Source organism: Tenrec ecaudatus, chromosome 6, assembly GCF_050624435.1.
Source record: "Tenrec ecaudatus isolate mTenEca1 chromosome 6, mTenEca1.hap1, whole genome shotgun sequence".
Lineage (NCBI taxonomy): Eukaryota > Metazoa > Chordata > Mammalia > Afrosoricida > Tenrecidae > Tenrec > Tenrec ecaudatus.
Window position 1 is genome coordinate 153,082,254 of NC_134535.1, and position 19,443 is coordinate 153,101,696.

Sequence of the window (19,443 nt, forward strand, 5' to 3'; positions counted from 1 at the left end):
CACAACAAAGAAGTCATCTGCAAAAATAGTGAGAGAATTCTTGGAGGAAAACTGTCCCAGTTTAATGAATGGAAACCAGGCAACCATTCAGGAGGCTGAAAAACACCAGCTAGACTGAAGGCTAAGAAGTCACCAAGGCACATAATAGTTAAACTATCCAACTTTGAGGAAAAGGAGAAAATCATGAGAGCAGCGAGGGAAAAACAATCACATATAAAGGCTCCCAAATAAAAATATACTCAGACCTATCAATGGCTACTATTAAGAGGAGAGAGTGGAGTAACATTCCAAAAATTGAGGAAAATAACACAAACCAAAGAAAACTCTATCCAGCCAAATTATCTATCAAGATAGATGGAGAAGCAAGAGTCTTCCTAGACAAGGAAAAACCCAAAGAATATGTTAGAAGAAACCTAGACCTACAAAAGATCCTTGCCAACTCAGTATGGGCAGAAGAACAGCACTCACCAAGCACAAATAAGAGACCACCACACAGAACAACCCCACCCAGAAGGCAACAAAAAGAAAACAGCCCCCAAGATAGCATTGGCTTAAGTTTGGATAGAAGTCAAGAATGAACCACACACACACACACACACACATGCACAACACACTGATAAGAAAGGGAGGTAGGAAAACACCCAACACAAGAGGTATAAGATGACATCACAGAGTCCACAGATGGATGTAATTGCCCTGAATATCAATGGACTGAACTCAAGTATTAAAAGACGGAGGCTAACAGACTGGCTTAGAAAACACAACGCATCTATCTGCTGCCTACAGGAGACACATTTTAAGACTACAGACAAAAACGGCTGAGAATCAAAGGCTGGAGAAAAGCATACCAAGCAAACAGCAATTCAAAATAAAGCAGGGGTTGCAATCCTAATCTCGGATAAAATTGACCTCAAAGTGAAAACCACAAAAAGAGATAAGGAGGGACACTATATAATGCTCAAGGGAACGGTAGACAAGGAACCACTAAGCATTTAAACATATATTCGCTGAACGAGAGACCTGCTGAATACATCAACCAAACGCTCCAAAAGATGAAAATACAAGTCACAGGTTCAACAATGATACTAGGTGACTTCAATACACTGCTCTCTGAGAAAGAGAGATCACAGGGAAAGAAACTCAACAAGGAGGCTAGATATCTAAACACTACAAGTAGGCAATTTTACCTGATATTTACTGAGCTCTTCACTCAAAAAACAACAACACATTCTTTTCAAGCCACATAGCATGTAATCAAAGAATAACCACATGCTGGGGCATAAGTTGAATCTGCATAAATTCAAGCACGTTGATTTCACATAGACCTCTCTCTCTGACCACTATGTCATATGGCTGGAAATCAACAAAAGGAAGACAAAGAAAACAAGAGCAAATATTTGGAGGATGAATAACCCTCTATTGCAAAAAAGAGTGCATACTGGCACAGATCAGAGATGAAATTAGGAAATTTCTAGAAATCAACGAGAATGAGAACACAATGTACCAAAACTTATGGGACACAGCAAAGGCAGTTAGAGGAAGTTTCATAGCAATACATGCACACATGAAAAATGAAGAGAGGCATACTTACCTGGCAGGGGAGACACCATGATCAGGAAGGTGGTTTTCCCAGGGCGAGGCTCACCCATTGCACTGTGGGTGTGCTGACCCCTGTGATTTCCCCAAATGCAGGAAACTCGACTGCATAATTTGTGGTAGTGGGGGACTGCGTTTGCACTCTCCCCTAATTAAAAAATGAAGAGAGACTTATTGATATTCTGGCACAAAATTTACAGCAACTAGAGCAGAGTCAACAGGACAATCCTATTAACAACAAAATAAAAGAAATAATAAAAATCAGGGCTGAGGTTAAGGAGAAGAAAAATAAGAAAACGATAGAAAAGTTAATGTTGCTAAAAGTTGGTTCTTTTAAAGGACAAATAAAATCAACAGACTTCTGACAACCCTATCCAACGAAAGGAAGGAACAAATTTTGGTAGCAAGGATGAGGGATGAAACAGTGGACATTGCAACAGACCCTAATGAAATCAAAAGGATAATTACACAGTACTATGAAGGATTGTACCCCAATGAATTCAACAACTTAGAAGACATGGTCAAATTCTTAGAAAAAAAATCCCTCCCTATACTATCCCCGGTGGCCATCAAGAATCTCAACAGACCCATAGCAGTAGAAGAAATAGACAATTTTATCAAGGGATTACCAACAAAAAAATCCCCTGGACCAGATGGTTTCACAGGAGAATTCTACCAAGTATTCAGGGAAGAACTGACACCAATCCTACACAAACACTTCCAGAACATAGAAAAAGATGGCAAACTCCTGAACTCCTTGTATGAAGCTAGTATAACTTTGATACTGAAACTGGGCAAGGATCTCACAAGAATCAAGAACGACAGACCAACTTCCCTAATGAAAATCAATGCAAAAAATCCTTAACAAAATATTAGCCAATAGAGCACAAAAGGATATAAAACAAATTATTGACCACAGGGATGGTTCAACATACGAAAGTCCATTAGTATCATTTGCCATATTGACATGAAAAACAATAAGAACCACATGATAATATTGATAGATGAAGAAAAACATTCGACAACATCAACACCGATTCCTGTTTAAGACACTCAAGAAGATAGGAATGGAAGAAAAATTCCTCAATATAATGCAAGCTATATATGGAAAACCAATAGCCAACATGGTAGTCAATGGAGAAAGGATTAAAACAATCCCACTGAAAAAGGGGACCAGACAAGGATGCCCTTTGTCCCCACTCTTATTTAACATCATACTGGTGGTCTTAGCTAACAACATAAGGCAAATAAAAGATATCAAAGGTTTTTCGCTTGGGCAAGGAAGAGGTGAAACTATTGTTATTCGCATATGATATGATTATATATATGGAAAATTCCAAAAGCTCCACAGGGGGAGTACTGGAAGCAATAGAAGAATATGGCAGAGTGTCAGGACACAAGATCCACAAACAGGTCAATCAGACTGCTAAACACATTGGACAAGACCACAGAAGAGGAGATCCCAAAGGTGGTACCCTTCACAATAGTCAAGCACAAATTGAAATATCTAGGGATATACCTGACTAAAAAAAAAAAAATCAAAAGATCTATATGAGGAAAACTACAGAACACAATTACAAGAAACCAAGAGCGACCTCAACAAGTGGAAGAATATCCCAGGCTCATGGATTGGAAGACTCAATATAGTAAAGATGTCAGTTCTGCCCAAGGCACTATATAAGTTTAATGCAATCCCGATACAACTGCCCTCATCTTTCTTTAAATAAATGGAAAAACTGATTCCAACTTCATATGGAGAGAGAAGAAGCCCAGAATTAGCAGAAAACTCCTCAAGAAGAAGGACAAAGTGGGAGGGCTTGCTTTTTCTGACTTTATCACCTATTATACAGTCACAGTGGTCAAAACAGCATGGTTTTGGTCTAATGACAGATACCCAGACCAATGGAAAAGAACTGAAAACCCAGAAATAAAATCATCAGTTTACAGACAACTGATCTTTGAAAAGGGCCCACAAAATATCAGATGGGAAGCAGATGCCTTCTTCAACAGGTGGTGCTGGCAAAAATGGATATCTACCTGCAGAAAAACGAAGCAATACCCTTATCTCACTCCATGCACAAGAATAAACTCAAGGTGGCTCACAGTCCTCGAGGTAAAACCCCAAACTATTAGGACCATCAATGAGAGTATTGGGAAAAACCTGAGAATTTTGGCACAGGGAATACACAGGCTATCAGAAATAGGGAAGGACACAAATACAGAGGAGTCATAAATTGACAAGTGGTATAAACTGAAGATAAAACACCTGTGTACATCAAAAGAATTCACCAAGAGAGTAGTAAGAGAGCCCACAGGCTGGGAAAACATTCTTAGCAATGAGAGACAAAGGCCTTATCAATAAAATCTACAATACTCTGCTAGCTTACAAAAAGGAAAAAACTAATTTCCCCCTGAGGATGTGGGTAAAGGACCTAAAGAGAAGTTTCACAAGGGCAGATATCCAAATGGCCAATAAACATATAAGAAAATGTTTCCTATCTTTAGCCATAAGAGAAATGCAAATTAAAGAAACAATGAGATACCACCTAACGCCTTCAAAGATAGTCCAATTCAAAAAACCAGAAAGCAACATGTGTTGGAAGGGTGGTGGTGAGATAGGACTCACATTCACTGTTGGTGGACCTGTAGGGATGTACAGCCACAATGGAAATCGATTTGGTGATATCTAAAACAGATGGAAATTGAGCTACCATACGACCCAGCAATCCCCCTACTGGGCATATACCCAGAAGAGGCAAGAAACAAACCACGGCCAGACATCTGTGTTCCAGTGTTCATCGTGGCACAGTTCACAATTGCAAGGATTTGGAAGCAACCCAAATTTCCATCAACAGACGAGTAGATTAAAAAACTGGTACATACATACAATGGAGTACTACGCATCACTAAAAAGCAATGATGAATGCACGCAGCACATCACTACATGGGATGAACTGGAGGAAATTATGCTAAGCGAAGTAAGCAAAGCACAAAAGGACAAGTACAACATGAGTCCACTGAGGTAAGCTTAAAAATGCAAAAGGGGCATAGGGAAAAAGCTACTGTATACAAACATTCCTAGGGTGAGGTCCAGGTAGTATGGCAGGGGCCAGATCAAATCCAGGGATACATATGTTAGCCAACTAAAAAGAAGGGGTGTGGGGGGGGAAAAAGGACATGAGTAGTAGGGAGAACAGGGCACCAGCCCACCCAAGGGAAGGGTATTGTTTACATCTCCACAGGGAAAGAGGGACCAGACTTCAACCTGGCGCTCCAAGACGTGAATGCAACATACTGGCATGAAGCAGGGAACCAATAGAGAGGTCTGAGGGGCCAGCCCTAACCCCAACTATGTGGACATCCCCCACTCCCCACGGAAGAATTCACTTCAGAGGACAGAACTGAAGCTACAGCTCAGGGATAGGGACATGTCTGACCAAAGCACATAGGAGCAAATGAAGGTGGAGGAAGAGAGAGTGGAGCATATCCTGGCCCACCAAATCCTGAGAATGATATTCCCACTCAGAGCAGCCAATGCACAGAGAGGCCCATAGGGCCAGCTCCACTATGAGACACAATGTCCTTCACTGACCCATAGTGGTATGAGGGACTATGGGAATTGTGTCTGATCTGACCCTACCACGCTGAGGTGAAACACTAAGGGTGTGCAACAGAATAGCAAGGGGAACAGAGCAAGGAAGTTCCCAGGGAATACCAAAAATTGACTGTGGAGCCAGGGTGTGGCACCCCATCAGACTGGACCAGAAAATACTTTTCAAGGTCAACAAACAGACCTTGAACTATTTACAAGCTTTTCTCTTTTTTTTTTCATTGGGTTTTAGTTGTTGTTTTGTTGCTTTGTTTTGCTCTGTCTTATTTTTTGTGCATATTATTATCTTTGCAGGTCTATCTAGATAAGATAGGTGAGATAAACAATCTAGAGGAGTAAATAATGAGACCAACTGTTGCAGGGGGGACATTGGAGAAGGGGAGGCAGGGGAAAGGAAGTGGGTATTAACTAACCCAGGGACAAGGGAACAACAAGTGATCCAAAACCGGTAGGGGGCCTGGTAGGGCTTGATCAAGGGCAATGTAACCAAGACTAATTACTGAAACCCAAAGGAAGGCTGAGCATGATAGTGGGACAAGAGGAGTGTAAAAGGAAATAGAGGAAAGAACTAGGAGGCAAAGGGCATTTATAGAGGTCTAAAGACAGGTACGTACATATGTAAATATATTTACATATGTATATACATATTTACATTTGTATGTTTAGTATTAAGGTAGCAGATGGACATTGGGCTCCTACTCAAGTACTCCCTCAGTGCAAGAACACTTTGTTCTATTAACCTGGCATTGCATGATGCTCACCTTCCTGACACGATCACTGAAGACAAGGAGGGTGCATAAGCAAATGTAAAGAAAGCTGATGGTGCCCAGCTATCAAAAGATATAGCATCTGGGGTCTTAAAGGCTTGAAGATAAACAAGTGGCCATCTAGCTGAGAAGCAACAAAGTCCACAAGGAAGAAGCACATCAGCCTGTGTGATCACGAGGTGTTGAAGGGATCGGGTATCAGGTATCAAAGCACAAAAAATCCTATCATTGTGAATGAGGGGGAGTGCGGAGTGGAATCCCAAAGCCCATCTGTAGGCAACTAGACATCCCCTTACATAAGGGTCATGGAGAGGAGATCATCGAGGCAGGATGCAGTATAGCACCGATGAAACATACAACTTTCCTCTAGTTATTTAATGCTTTTCCCCCCACTCCTCCCCCCACTATCATGATCCCAATTCTACCTTACAAATTTGCCTAGACCAGAGAATGTACACTGGAAACACAGGGAATCCAGGACAGATAAACCCCTCATGGCCAATAATGAGAGTAGCAATACCATGAGGGTAAGGTAAGGTGGGGAGCAGGGACAGGGGGGAAACCAATCACAATGATCTACATATAACCCCCTCTCTGGGGGATGGACAACAATAAAGTGAGTGAAGGGAGACATCAGACGGACAGTGTAAGACTGACAAAATAATTTATAAATTATCAAGGGTTCGTGGGGGAGGGAGGAGAAAATGAGGAGCTGATAGAAAGGGTTCAAGTAGAAAGAAAATATTTTGAGAATGATGATGGCAACAAATGTACAAATTTGCTTGACATGATGGATGGATGGATTCTGATAAGAGTTGTACGAGCCCCCAATAAAATGATTTTTTTTAAAAGAAAAGAAAAGCTCATGGAAATGGGAATGAAAAGATACTGGCATTGTTCACAAACCTTTTGGAGCCCCCTTGTAAAACATCAGACATTCCAGCTGATTTGAGGGTTACAGTACTTCTGTGATCTTCAGTTTTCTCTTCTGTGAAATGAGAATAATTTTACTTAAATGGAAATAATGCTTGACCCGGAAGGTACTCTGTAGTATCCAAGTGATCGTAGTATCCAAGTCCTGTTAGGCCATGTAATGAGCACCATATTTTGCATATGTCGTCATTGTTGGGTGCCACTGAGTATGGTCTCACCCAGAGCTACCCTATGCGCAACAGAAGGAAACAGTCCTGTGCCATCCCCACAATTGTCCCTCTGCTTAACCCCGTTGTGGCAGCCACCGTGTCAGTCCTTCACCTTCAGGGACTTCCTTGTTGTTGTTTTTTTGTTTTTTTCTTTTGCCACCTCTCTCCAGGGACTGGTCTCTCCCAACAGTCTGTCCAAAGTATGTAAGACAAAGTCTCACCTTCTTTGCCTGAAGGGGGAACTCTGGCCATACTTCTTCCAAGACTGATTTGCTTGTTTGTCTTCTTCACATTGGCATATAATGGGCATTCATGATTGTTGAATCAATCAATTAAGACTAGTGTGCCCGGAAGGGTTGTAGATTTGATCTGAAGTGTAGGAACTGTATCAGGGATGGGTGGAGTTGTCAATAGAGGACTCAGAGGGCCTTAAGAAAACTGTCCTTGGTACGAAATGGATAGATTATCCCAATCTGTACAAATCAAATGATCAGAACAATACTTTTGACAACAGTGTCAAAACAATTTTGATGTAGGGTTCAAAGATTGTTATTATCTATTTCAAGACCTAGATAGATGCTACCAAGAGCAAGCGAATTTAGATGCCTGCTTTCCAAGCAATCATTTCTTTTGTGTATCTATGTGAAGAATATCTTTCTATCAGCATTTGGAGACCCAAAGATGCGATTAAAATATTTTAAAGAACTCTGAAGTCTAACTTCAGGAGCTCCTGGTGGTGCAGGGCTTTGGCTCAAGGCTGGCTCACTGCAGAACCAACAGGGGCTCCGCGGCAGTCACGTGTGGTGGTGCGCTTCTGTAAAGATTGCAACGGGACCAGCAGAATTTCAGCATCAGTAAATGGAGGAAGCCGGGAATCTGCGTTTTGATGTTGGTGATCTAGGGGGCACCCCTTTGGAAACACTGCTCTCTGTGAAATGGATTTTTTTTAAGGCGAGAGGAAAGGAGACTGGTTGAATGATGGAAAGCTGTTGGGAGTCCCGAGGCACATTGAGAGTAGAGGCTCATTTCGAGGGAGGCCTGTCCTCTGCTAGGCTTCCCAGCTGATGGAATCTCCCAGAGGTTTGGGGTGTGGCCCCCTAATTTCTGCCAAGCTGTAAGGACCCTTGTATCCTCAAACATACTCATGTGGTTTCGGTGCTGACCACGTCTTAGCTTAAATGCTTGCCCATCTCTGACAGCACAGTGCCTGAGCAACTCATCTGCTGGGTCGCAAGTCTCCAAAACCCAGTATCGTCAACGCCAGAAGGTTTGAACTAAAAGGACAAGGGAGTACAGTGACATCATTGCTTTTTATTGTGGTAGAGACTTCCATCATGAACATTTGCCACTTCTCCTCCTGTCCGATTTAAGGTCACTGTGTTTGTTATGTGGCATTATCATCACCGTATGTTTCCTTTTTTATTATTATTAAATTCAATAGCTTATTGTCTCCCAGGCAATGTGTTCCCCTCCCACTGCCTCCCCTGCTGACTGCCCATAACCCTAGTCTGGATACACCCAGGAATCTCATGAAGTGGCACTGGCGCCTGTTTTTACAGCAAGGAAAACTGAGCATTTAGAAAGATTTTATCACCCACAGACTTGGGGCTCAAAATCTGTTTTCTTGGAGATCAAAATCACATCTTTCCCCTTAGATTCCCTTTTGTAATAGGCAAAGCTTCCTTTCGTTCAGGGACCCCTGGTGGCGCAGTGTCGGCCTGCTATTGGGAGGTTAATGGTTCGAAGCTGCCAGTTGCTGTGCAGGAGTGAGATGAGGCTGCTGCTTCTCTACAGATCACAGTCTCAGAGACTCCGGGGTGCGTCCCCATCCTTCTGTCCCGGCTGGGCCCATAGCCTTGTCTACCTGACTGGAGGAATGCTATAGAAACAAAGCCACACCCTGCTCAGCCACCCTGCCTGGGTGGACGGGGACAAATGACTTCCCTTCTCTGCACCGGTTAGGTAACATGGCAGGAATAGGACTTACTACCTGGGTCTGCCTGACCCCGTGGGGGCAACAGCACTTGGTTACAAGCCAGAAGGTGGGCGGTTCAAATTGCGCAGCGGCTCCTCGAAAGAAAAGCGCATCTCCCCGCTGGGATGACGGCCCAGCAAACCCCGTGTGCACTTCTGCTCCGTCTTACAGGGCAGCCGTGATTGGAGGTGACTCTGGCACACAGGGGTAACCAAATCGCCATGGAGGAGCTCCTGAGGATTGTTGGTGGGCTTGGGTCTACCCAGAAGCACCTCGAAAGAAAAGTCAGACACCGAGAAGACCCTAGAGACCTCGGGCGCATGCGGCGTTGCCAGGGGTTGGAATCAACTCCTGACAACCGGGCAAACGCCCTGTGTTCCCACCGGCAAAGTCCCCACACGCCAGCGTCCCTTGCGCCAGCGTGCTGCCCTTGATGTTGCCCTTCACATCCCTTTGTTTGCATTCTCGGTGGTGGAGCGGCCTCAGTACGCAGGGGTGGATCACCACCTCACTTTCTAGATCCCGAGCCTGCTGGGGAAACACTGAGCCCAGGCAAGCAGACAGAGAAGTAAGTGGCCCCGAGGAAAAGATGAACCTGGCAGCCACCACCGCAATCACCACCCGGCATCTTTCCACTCCAGACCCTGGTGGGAGGAAGTCCGACCAAATACACGGAGACTCCTCTCCGCCTTGCCTGGGGGTGAGCTCTTCAGGGCCGGCAAGGCAGGACTGGGGAGTTCTCCTGGATTTCTCGCACAGGGACCTGTCACATGTGGCTCTTCCCCAGGGCACCCAGCCTGCTGGAGCGCCAGAAGGGGCACGGTTTGAGGGCATGGCACATGGTGACAGAAATGCGGAAATTAACTTGGCTGTTTCATTGACAAGTGTGCGGGACGGTTTGTTAACGTTTGTTCCTCAACAGCCCAGAGATGCTAGATGGCCTCCCCCCACTGCCCTGGGTGACCTGGCACCTTCTGGGGAGGGGCTTCAACGGCAGGTCTTCTGCAGAGGGGAGTACGGTGTGTGCCCACTGACTGGCACACACTCCCTCCGATACAACAACGGCGGGCAGCCTTCAGAGGCTGTCCCGAAGCTTCCCCCGGACCTGTATTAGCTTAGTTGTACAAGCGCCTTTTAAGCGGTCTGCCAACAAGCAACGCCGGGGCTGGTCACGCACTTTCAAAACGTTGCAGCCATGAGTATTGAATCCGTTGCTTGGCTGAGAATGGGAGTCATTTCCTCAGGCTGGCTGCTGCCAGCGAGCCCCGCCGCAGCGCAGGGTCTTCCAGGGAGGCAGGGTGGCCGATGGCAAGAACACCCAGGCTTCCACCTTGGAGAGACAAGGTTTGCAATCCTCACTCTGCACGGCCTCAGGACCTTGGGTGACACGGAGAACCTGCGTGCTAACCAGCCATTCTCCTTCCGCCCCTCTGGTCTGTCCCCAAGTGCGTGTTTTAGCGAGTCCATGACCTAACTGGCAGCAGCTTGTGTTCTGCCCGCCTTCCTACCTCTCTGCAGTCTCTACCCCCTGGGGTTTAGCCCAGGCAGGGCCTGGGTTTCCACGGGATGGTGGCTGCCTGGAGCCTTGTCCCAGGAGCAGAAGGCACCTGGCGTCTGTCCGTCAGCAGGGGCAGACAATGGATGCTCGCCCGTTATGTGTTTCTCTTCCCAGACTGCTTGAAGTCTGGTTGGCAGGATCAAATGGCCGATCCCTAGATACAGATTGTGTCTACTTACCGCACACAGATGTATTCCAAAGCCAGAGGCATGGGTGTTTCACAGTAAAATCAGCAACACTGTTGAGACTAACTTGTCAGGATTTTGAAGCCTGTCACCTCCCAATGGCACAGGTGCCTGTCTCCACCTTAGAGGGCATTCCAGGCTGGCTCCCTTCTTTGACTCCCAGTTCACAGGCGCTGTTCTTATATGCAAGGGCCCTGGGAAGGGGACAGTGTGTGTGTGTGTGTGTGTGTGTATGTATGTATGTGTATGGGGTGTCTCCAGCAGCTGGCCCGCAGAGGTGCCCATTAACTGTGTGTGTGTGTGTGTGTATGGGGTGTCTCCAGAAGCTGGCCCACAGAGGTGCCCATTAACCGTGTGTGCGCGCGTGTGTGTGTGTGTGTATGGGGTGTCTCTGGCAGCTGGCCCATAGAGGTGCCCATTAACTGTGTGTGTGTGTATGTGTGTGTATGGGGTGTCTCCGGCAGCTGGCCCGCAGAGGTGCCCATTAACTGTGTGTGTGTGTGTGTGTGTATGGGGTAGTTCCGGCAGCTGGCCCACAGAGGTGCTCATTAACCGCGCGCGCGCGTGTGTGTGTGTGTGTGTGTATGGGGTGTCTCTGGCAGCTGGCCCATAGAGGTGCCCATTAACTGTGTGTGTGTGTATGTGTGTGTATGGGGTGTCTCCGGCAGCTGGCCCACAGAGGTGCCCATTAACCGTGTGTGTGTGTGTGTGTGTGTGTGTGTGTGTGTATGGGGTGTCTCTGGCAGCTGGCCCACAGAGGTGCCCATTAACCGTGTGTGTGTGTATGTGTGTGTATGGGGTATCTCCGGCAGCTGGCCCGCAGAGGTGCCCATTAACCGTGTGTGTGTGCGTGTATGGGGTGTCTCTGGCAGCTGACCCGCAGAGGTGCCCATTAACCGTGTGTGTATGTGTGTGTGTGTGCGCGCGTGTGTATGGGGTGTCTCCGGCAGCTGGCCCACAGAGGTGCCCATTAACCTCCCATCCAAACGGGACTTCCTTTTCCTCCTCATTCCTTGGCTCCCACCCACTCATTCCGTTTTCCCGCAGAATCACGACTTAACACAGATGGCATGTTATAAAAATAGGGGTTCTTCCGTGACAATCGAGAGGCACCTGTGGTGACTGGGGAGTGGGAGGGCGAAGGGCCAGGGCGGGCCTCCGAGCACTGCCCACGGGCTCACCCGTCCCCTCCCTCCTCTGTGCATGGCAGCTCAAGGTGACCAGATGGGTTTCCGCTTCTGGATGAATGCCTTGAGACCTTCCTGGCCATCCTGCAGGGCCAGGTTGTCCACCATGGTCTGGGAGGCGAGGTGGTAGGCTGTTCTAAGGTCCTGCGGCAGCTGCTTGTAGAAGGTGGCTTTGCCCAGGGACACCACGGGGCGGCTCAGGGTGGCAATCTTCTTTGCGATCCGCATGGTCTCGGCCTCCAGCTGGGCTTCGGGTACCACTCGGCTGAGCAGCCCATGGGCCAGGGCCTCGCGCGCAGAAATGGGCTCCCCAGTGAAAAGCATCTCCAAGGCGACCTGCGGGGGCATGAGGGGAGTAATGAATGTGGTGAGCAAGACACGCCCCTCAGAGGCCCCGCCCCTGCTACCACCCAACCCAGCCCTCTCCATTGCGCTTCGCTGAAGCCTCTCATCTCGTCATCCAGGCCCCCCACGCCTGCAACCTCAGCCCAATTCCCTGCTTCCTCAAATAACGTGTCCTCCATCGACCCCAACGTCTTCAGCACCCCAACTCCTGCCAAGGGCAGGATCAGATCTTCCCAAGAGCCAAGGAAACACAAGTGGCCCGGGCGAGGCAGGGGTTTTCTTCATCTATCCACATCCCTTCCACTGATCTAATCAACCAGCCCGCCGCCAACCCCGCCCCCCTCCCCGCCCCCGAAGCCAGCAGGCGACTCGATCCACCCCTATCAGGGGCCGTGCCCGGGACACCAGACACATCAGATGGGACGGAACCGCAAACCCTGCAGCAGGGACACCCATGACCGCCCTCCCCACTTACACGCCCCGCCCCCTCCCTCGAACACCAAGGCTGAAGGTGCTTCCCAGAATGGCTAAAAAAAAAAAAAAATGCTCACAGCTGCCAGCACCTCGGCCTGATTTGAAAATGCAGCCTCCAGGGAAAGCAAAAACCCCACTGCCAAAGCGTCCACTTCCACACATAGCGCCCCTATTGTTTCCGAGGCTGCAAACCTTCACAGGAGCGGACAGCTTCATCCCGTGCTTGCACCGCAGTGGGTGGGCATGAACCACCAACCTTGAGGTTCACAGACTAAGCTTACCCCACATAGCCACCTGTCTTCCTAGCTTCCACAGAAGGAGGGGCGTTTAATGGAAATGTCTCCCAGGGATCCATAGAGCAGGTATGATTTTTACCTCCTTACGAGTAAGTAAGATGAAGGAGAAGAAGCCTTCCTGCCTCGCTCAACTCCTCTCCGGCTTCCCGGACTTCCCAAGGCTTCGCCTCACTCCACACAGCTTCCTCTGTTTCATTGCATCCGTCTCTGATGACACAAGCCTGGCTTCTCTAAACCCAAGTTTACCGTGACCAGCGGTTTCCAGGTGCAGAGGGCCCACAGGGCCGGAGCTACCTTTCCCATCCCTCTGGCCCCAGTGCCATCCTCACTGTCTCGGTGAACACACCGAGGTGTGGCACCTCACGGGGCTCAGATTTGCTGCCCTTCCGTCTGGAATGTACTTTCCTCAGGTGGCCTGATGGCTTCTGCCCATGAGGAGGTCCCACATGGCCGTCCAATTAAAAGTGGCAAACAAACTGCAGTAGCCCTCCCCGCCGTTTGGCTGTTTTTATCTTGTGTGCTTTCCCCCATTTCAACGGCTATGTATGTTCCACGTGTGTGTTTATTGTCTGCCTCCTCTCCTGGGCAGTGTCTTTTGACTGTTCTGGCTGTCTCTCCAGCCCCAGAACAGTGCCTTGCACACAATATGTAACTGGATATGTACGAGCATTTATTGGTGAATTTTGTTCATGAATGAGTAAAAATGATAGCAACTAGGGGACAATGATGTGACCCTCTGGTTCTTCTGTGGCTAAAGCAAAAAAGTGATACTTTTGTAAGTGGCTCTTTCTCGTGGGTTGGAATGCAGCCCAAGCTGCACTGAGAGGCTAAGATAAGCATTCCAGCTGACAGGCCCAGCTCAGGGCCACGCTGAGAGCCAGCCTCCACAAGTCGAGACAAGAGGGAGCAAGCCTGCAGATGCTTCCAGACCCCAGTGGGGACTCCCCTAGTCTTCCGGTCTTCCCAGCTAAGGCTTGTGGAACAGTGACAAGCCATCCTCCTTGAGGCCGGCTGACACTGAAGGTGCATAAAGGAAGGTTGTTGCTTTGGGCCAGGTGTGTTCTGGGGTGATAGATCACCGGAGCAGCTTGAGACAGAAATCAATCGGAGTCACTGGCAACACCATTAGGGGTCCTCAACTTCAGTGGTATTGACATTCTGAACCAGATATTTCTTATTTTTTATCCAAAACTAATACATTTGTATTAGTGTCCTCCTGACTCAAAGCAACTCGCTGTGGGTTTCGATTATAGCTTTACAGGAACAGAAAGGCTGGTCTCTCTCCTGAGGATCTGCGGGTGCTTTTGAACTGTCGACCATGCAGATCGCAGCACAATGCATACCCACTACACTACCAGGGATCCTAGTCTCTTTTAGGATACCTTAAAAAAATCCAATCAAAATAGTGGTTTCCAAGGGGATCTTCTGGGCAGAGAGGTCAGCTCAGAAGAACCAGGCAATTCTTTGTTGTGTAGGAGGTTGACCTGTGCTTTGTTGGATGTTTGTCATCCTCCCTGGCCTCTGCCTACTAGATGTTTCCCCCGACTTGTGATGATTTAAAAAAAAAATGCCTCCAGACATTGCCAAATGTTCCCTCGGGGGCCACTATCACTCTCCGTTTAGAGCAGTGGTTCTCAACCTTCCTAATGCCGCCACCCATTCATATAGTTTCTCATGTTGTGGTGACCCTCCAACCATAAAATTATTTTTGTGGCTACTTCATAACTTTCATTTTGCTACTGTTGTGAATCAGGCGACCCCTGTGAAAGGGACATTTGACCCCTAAAGGGGTCGCGACCCACAGGTTGAGAACCGCTGTTTAAAGGTACTGATTTAGAAAGCTTGTCAAAGGAACAGACTACAGTGACCACCTAGGGATTGGGCTGGGACAGAGAAGGCGCTGAGAGCTGGGCACAAGACTTTCTGGTCACGAGGTGCTTAAATGAGATCCACACTGGCCTGGCAGTCGGGACAAGGTGATGCTGGACCGAGTCTCCTCCTCTGTGAAGAGATTGGTATACTTCTCAAATTCATCCTGCTGTGGACGTGATGTTTTAATGTGGGAGGGAACAATCACATGACACCCAGGGGCTACTTCAGAGAAGATCATGTTGATCAGGAATAGCATTAGTTGGTAATAACATTTTGGGGGAAGTTGAACATGACGCTAAAATCCAGGTTCTGCTGATTAACATCTGATAGATTAGACCCTGCCAAAGACCTCCAGCGGATAACAGGGCAGGGGCATGCCAGCTTTCTGCTGCATGCCCCCAGAATCTAGTGCCACCATGGATCCGTGGGCCAGGCAAACAAGAGTAGTCAAGCGCCCTTCTTGTCCCTGGGCCATCGGGGTGGCTCTCAGGGAATCTGTGCAGGCCATGTCAGGAAGCAGCTCCGGAGGCCAGTCCTGAAACGTGGACACAACATCAAGGAACAAACCGCTGAGGGCAAGTGCATCGATGGTTTTCCCCCCTTGGATTGATTGAGACCTCAAATGGCCATCAAAGAGTCGTCAAGGTGACAGACAGAGTTGGAAGAAGGCAATAAAATCCCAAGTGCCACGTGTTCCTGTCTGGCTGGCTCGGCTGACTGGCCTTGGTTCCTACTCAGGGGGTTGGACCTTGCAGTTTGGACTTGTGACCTGCCCGTGGGCACAGTCCCCTGACTGAGAAGTTCCTCTGATGGTTTCCCTTCAGTGTTTTCTCTTCCTTTGAAGCCAAGCCTTCTCCCTCCTCTCGAGCCTCTTGGCTTTCCTTCTCACAGACTCCACTACATATTCATAAAGCGCCTGGCTTGGCTCCCATTCTGTCTCTGCTCAGGAGTCCAAATGCTCCAAGAAGCCCCCCGCGGGAGCCCTCTGGAGTGCAGGTGTCTGCATTCTGAAGCCCAGGACAGGGACGGGGCGGGGGCCTGGTCACAGGGCAGCTGAGCGTCAGTCCTCTCAGTGCTCTCTGGCCCATCTCCATCTCTTCCTTCAGCCGGGACGCTCGGGTATAACTGATGGTTTCCCAGGGATGCTGCGAGGAACGGCTAACTAATGGCTGGCTGCAGGGCACACGGTCACACTGAGTGGACTGGAGGAGCTAGGGGCACACATGGTTCATTTGAGCAAGACACAAGACAAGGGGAAAAAGAATGGTGATGGTTTTGCTTGCAGAAGCGCAGCTCCAGGGGCCTGGTACAACTGTGCTTATGAAGGAGAGTGATCGGCTTCCCTGAGGAGGGACTCAACTCAGAGGAGAGTGTCATCTCATCCATTCACTTAACAACGATTGACGGGGAAGCTACTATGTTTTGAGTCTGGGAATACTTTTAATTTATGTAGAATCTTCATGCTACAGCAACACCAAAATCAGATTCTTTTAACCCAGTCTGGAGAGTGGACTTTTTGCCCTTGGAGATGTGGGACTAGGGAAGACCCTTATCTGTCCATGTGTGATGGTTCTGCTCAGGGTCAGGAAGAAGAATCAAATGACCTCTTGAGGCTGCTAACCCTAAGGTCAGCAGTTCAAACTCACTTGACACTTTGAGGAAGAAAGAAGGGATTTCTGTTTCCATAGCTTGGGAAACCCTATAGAAAGTCCTTACAGAGGGTGGTGGGTGGCTCTGTGCTTGGGTTCTCTTCTAGATAAAAGATTTTTAATGTTGCTTCAGGATATCTAAAGGAAACAAAAAGGATACGGTCTTACGCAATCGCATATGGGATTTTAATTAGACAGAAAAGGTAATTTACCCCATTCAGTCAGATCCTTAGTGAAGCAGAGACAGATGGCCGAACATGTAGTCAGAGCCATCCAGAGGTTGACAGACAGTCAAAACAAGAAAGACAGAAAGTCAGACAACAATGAGGTGAAGAGCCCCTACGGACTTCTGAGCTCTAGGCTAAAACTAGTCAGAAATCAAAGGGGCCCCATCCTGCCTTTTCTGTCCCCTCCATCTGGTGATCCTCGTTTCTGCTGATGTTAGGATGTTTCCAAGGCCGATCTGACGCACAGCGACTCCAGGCCCAGCAGAAAGAAACACTGCCCAGGCCCACGACCACCCGCACCATCTCTCCCACGTGTCAGTCCATGGTGGGAGCCACAAACATGTCAAGCCATGCTTTCAGTGACACTCTACTTCTCCAGGGACTGGTCTCGCCCGATCACACGTCCAAAGCATGTGAGACAAAGTGTCCCTACCTCACTGCTAAGGAGCATTCCGGTGGTGCTTCTTCCAAGACAGATTTGTTTGCTTTCTGGCAGCGCATGGTACAATCGGTGTTCGTTATTCAAAGGCAGCCATTCTTCTTGAGTTAGTTAGCTTATTGTGCCAACCTGGCCGATAAACACATGTGGGGTTAATTGAAGAGTGGAGGGATAAATGGCTCGGTGAGCCTCGCCTTTCTAATTCTCAGGTCTCTTGCTTTGTGATGGTCGGACCAGGGTACAGCTGCCTTAGCCAGTTTCCTGCTTCAGCTGGCAAGGCTCACTTCCTGCAAGACTTCCCTGAAGAGAAGTGGCATGGACCTACTCCAATGCAGCTCTGGGTGCTGGAGCACCATGTGGAGACCCCTGTCAGCGCTGAGATGCTTACACATTCACTGACTCGGCTTTCCTCCTGCAGTCGGTGTCATTGTGTCTATTTTGTGAGATGGAGAGGACTTTGTGGATTGGTGTCGGGCATATGGGTTAATGTTGGACTTGTGGGGTTGGGCAGGCTGGGTTGGGCTGTTTTCTTGATGTGCACTTAACCTTTATGTAAAACTCTCTCTTACACATAAGTTTCTGTGGATTTGTTTCTCTAAAGTACCCAGACTAACACACTTCTGCAGGCTTCTTATTCATTGTATAACGTTCACATACAAATACGGTGATTACAATACCAGGGCACACCTTGGGCCTCACGGTGACATCTTTGCTTTTTAACACTCTTGCAGCAGATTTGCACAATGAAATGGGCTCTCTGATTGCCTTACTGCTGCTTCCGAGAGGTTGATTGAGGAGCTAAGATGAAATCCCTGACAACGTCGATATTCTTTCGATCAATCGTGATGATGCTCATTGGTCCGAGGGTGGGGGTGTTGGTTTCTGAGGTGTTGGTCTGATCCACACTCAAGTTCACAGTCGTTGTTCTTCATCAGGAAGTGCTTCAAGTCCTCTTCACGTCAGCAAGGCAGGCTGTGTCATCTGCGTACTGAGCGCTGCCAAGGAATCTTCGTGACCCTGTGCACAACCAAACCCAACCCTGCCTGGTCCTCTGCTGGAGCCCACTGCTGCCACCTCCGCGTCCCTCCATCTCCTTGAGGGCCTTCCTCTCTTGCTGCCCCTCCACTTTACCAAGCAGGCGGTCCCTCTCCAGGGACGGGACCCTGCTGACAACACGTCCGAAGTGCTCATAAGACGAAGTGTCGCTCTCCTTGCCTCTAAGGAGCACTCTGACTGTGCTTCTTCCAAGACAGACTCATCCTTCTGGAATACTCTAAACCAGGGGTTTCCAAACCTATTTGACCCACTACCCCCTTTGCAGAACACAAATGAAACATATACAGTTTTTAGAATTCTCTTCTCTTCTCCAATGCCTCCCAATTGCATCCAAAGCTACTACCACCTCCTTGGATCATCCCAGAGCCCCCACCCCCATTCCCCCATTCCCCCAGGGGTGTGGGGGGGGTGCCATCCACTTTGGGAAGTGCTATTCTAACTGATGATTTCTCTGAAGGAAGGTAAAGGGACTAGATCATCTGGCCACGTCCCTTCTACTCTTGGATTCATTTTCTTTTATATTTTGTACAAACTTAAAACAAAAAAGACCTTAGAGCAAATGAGGAAAGGTTTGCAGAGCCAATCAATTTTCCATTCAGCAACGTGCACACATCCTCTTTCATGTCGTTGTTGCAATTCCTACACTGTAACATCATTTATCCCACTTTCTCCCCGTGTTTCCTGTTTCTCTTCCTCCCCGGTTCCTAACCCTTCTGAACTTGGGGTAAAGGCTATTGTTCTGATCCCCAATGGCTGATGACTCCAAGGTGTGCCTACCTCACTAGTGTTGTCGGTCCCCTTATGGACGTGTGGAGGCAAGTTCATTTCCAGATGTGGAAGGTGACAGAGGGTTGAGTCTCAGGTTCCCCCAGTCTCACCTGAGCAGCACATTTACTGCTGTTTAAACTTTGAGTTTTGCTCCATGTTTTTTCTCCTACTCTCTCCAGAGCCTTCTGATCCGATTCCCTTCAAAGCAGTTGGTAGTGGTCAGTTACCATCTAGTTCGCCTGGACTGGGGATTGTGGAGACTGATGTCCTAGTGGTCAATGAGTCTGTTGGACTCAC

At 48.1% G+C, this 19,443-nt stretch overlaps 1 protein-coding gene and 1 non-coding gene across 2 annotated transcripts in view; one reads left to right on the forward strand and one right to left on the reverse strand.

Annotated features, from left to right (window-relative positions):
• The first annotated feature begins 1,583 nt into the window (after positions 1 to 1,583).
• On the forward strand, positions 1,584 to 1,747 carry LOC142452227 (U1 spliceosomal RNA). Its single transcript, XR_012785253.1, has one exon. It is a non-coding gene; the product is annotated as a U1 spliceosomal RNA (small nuclear RNA).
• A 10,154-nt stretch (positions 1,748 to 11,901) lies between these two features.
• ECHDC3 (enoyl-CoA hydratase domain containing 3) overlaps positions 11,902 to 19,443 on the reverse strand; it is a 29,222-nt gene continuing 21,680 nt past the window's right edge. Inside the window, exon 5 of the mRNA XM_075552388.1 lies at positions 11,902 to 12,356. Coding sequence (XP_075408503.1) covers positions 12,045 to 12,356 — 312 coding nt within the window. The 3' untranslated portion in view covers positions 11,902 to 12,044. The remainder of the gene's footprint in view (positions 12,357 to 19,443) is intronic.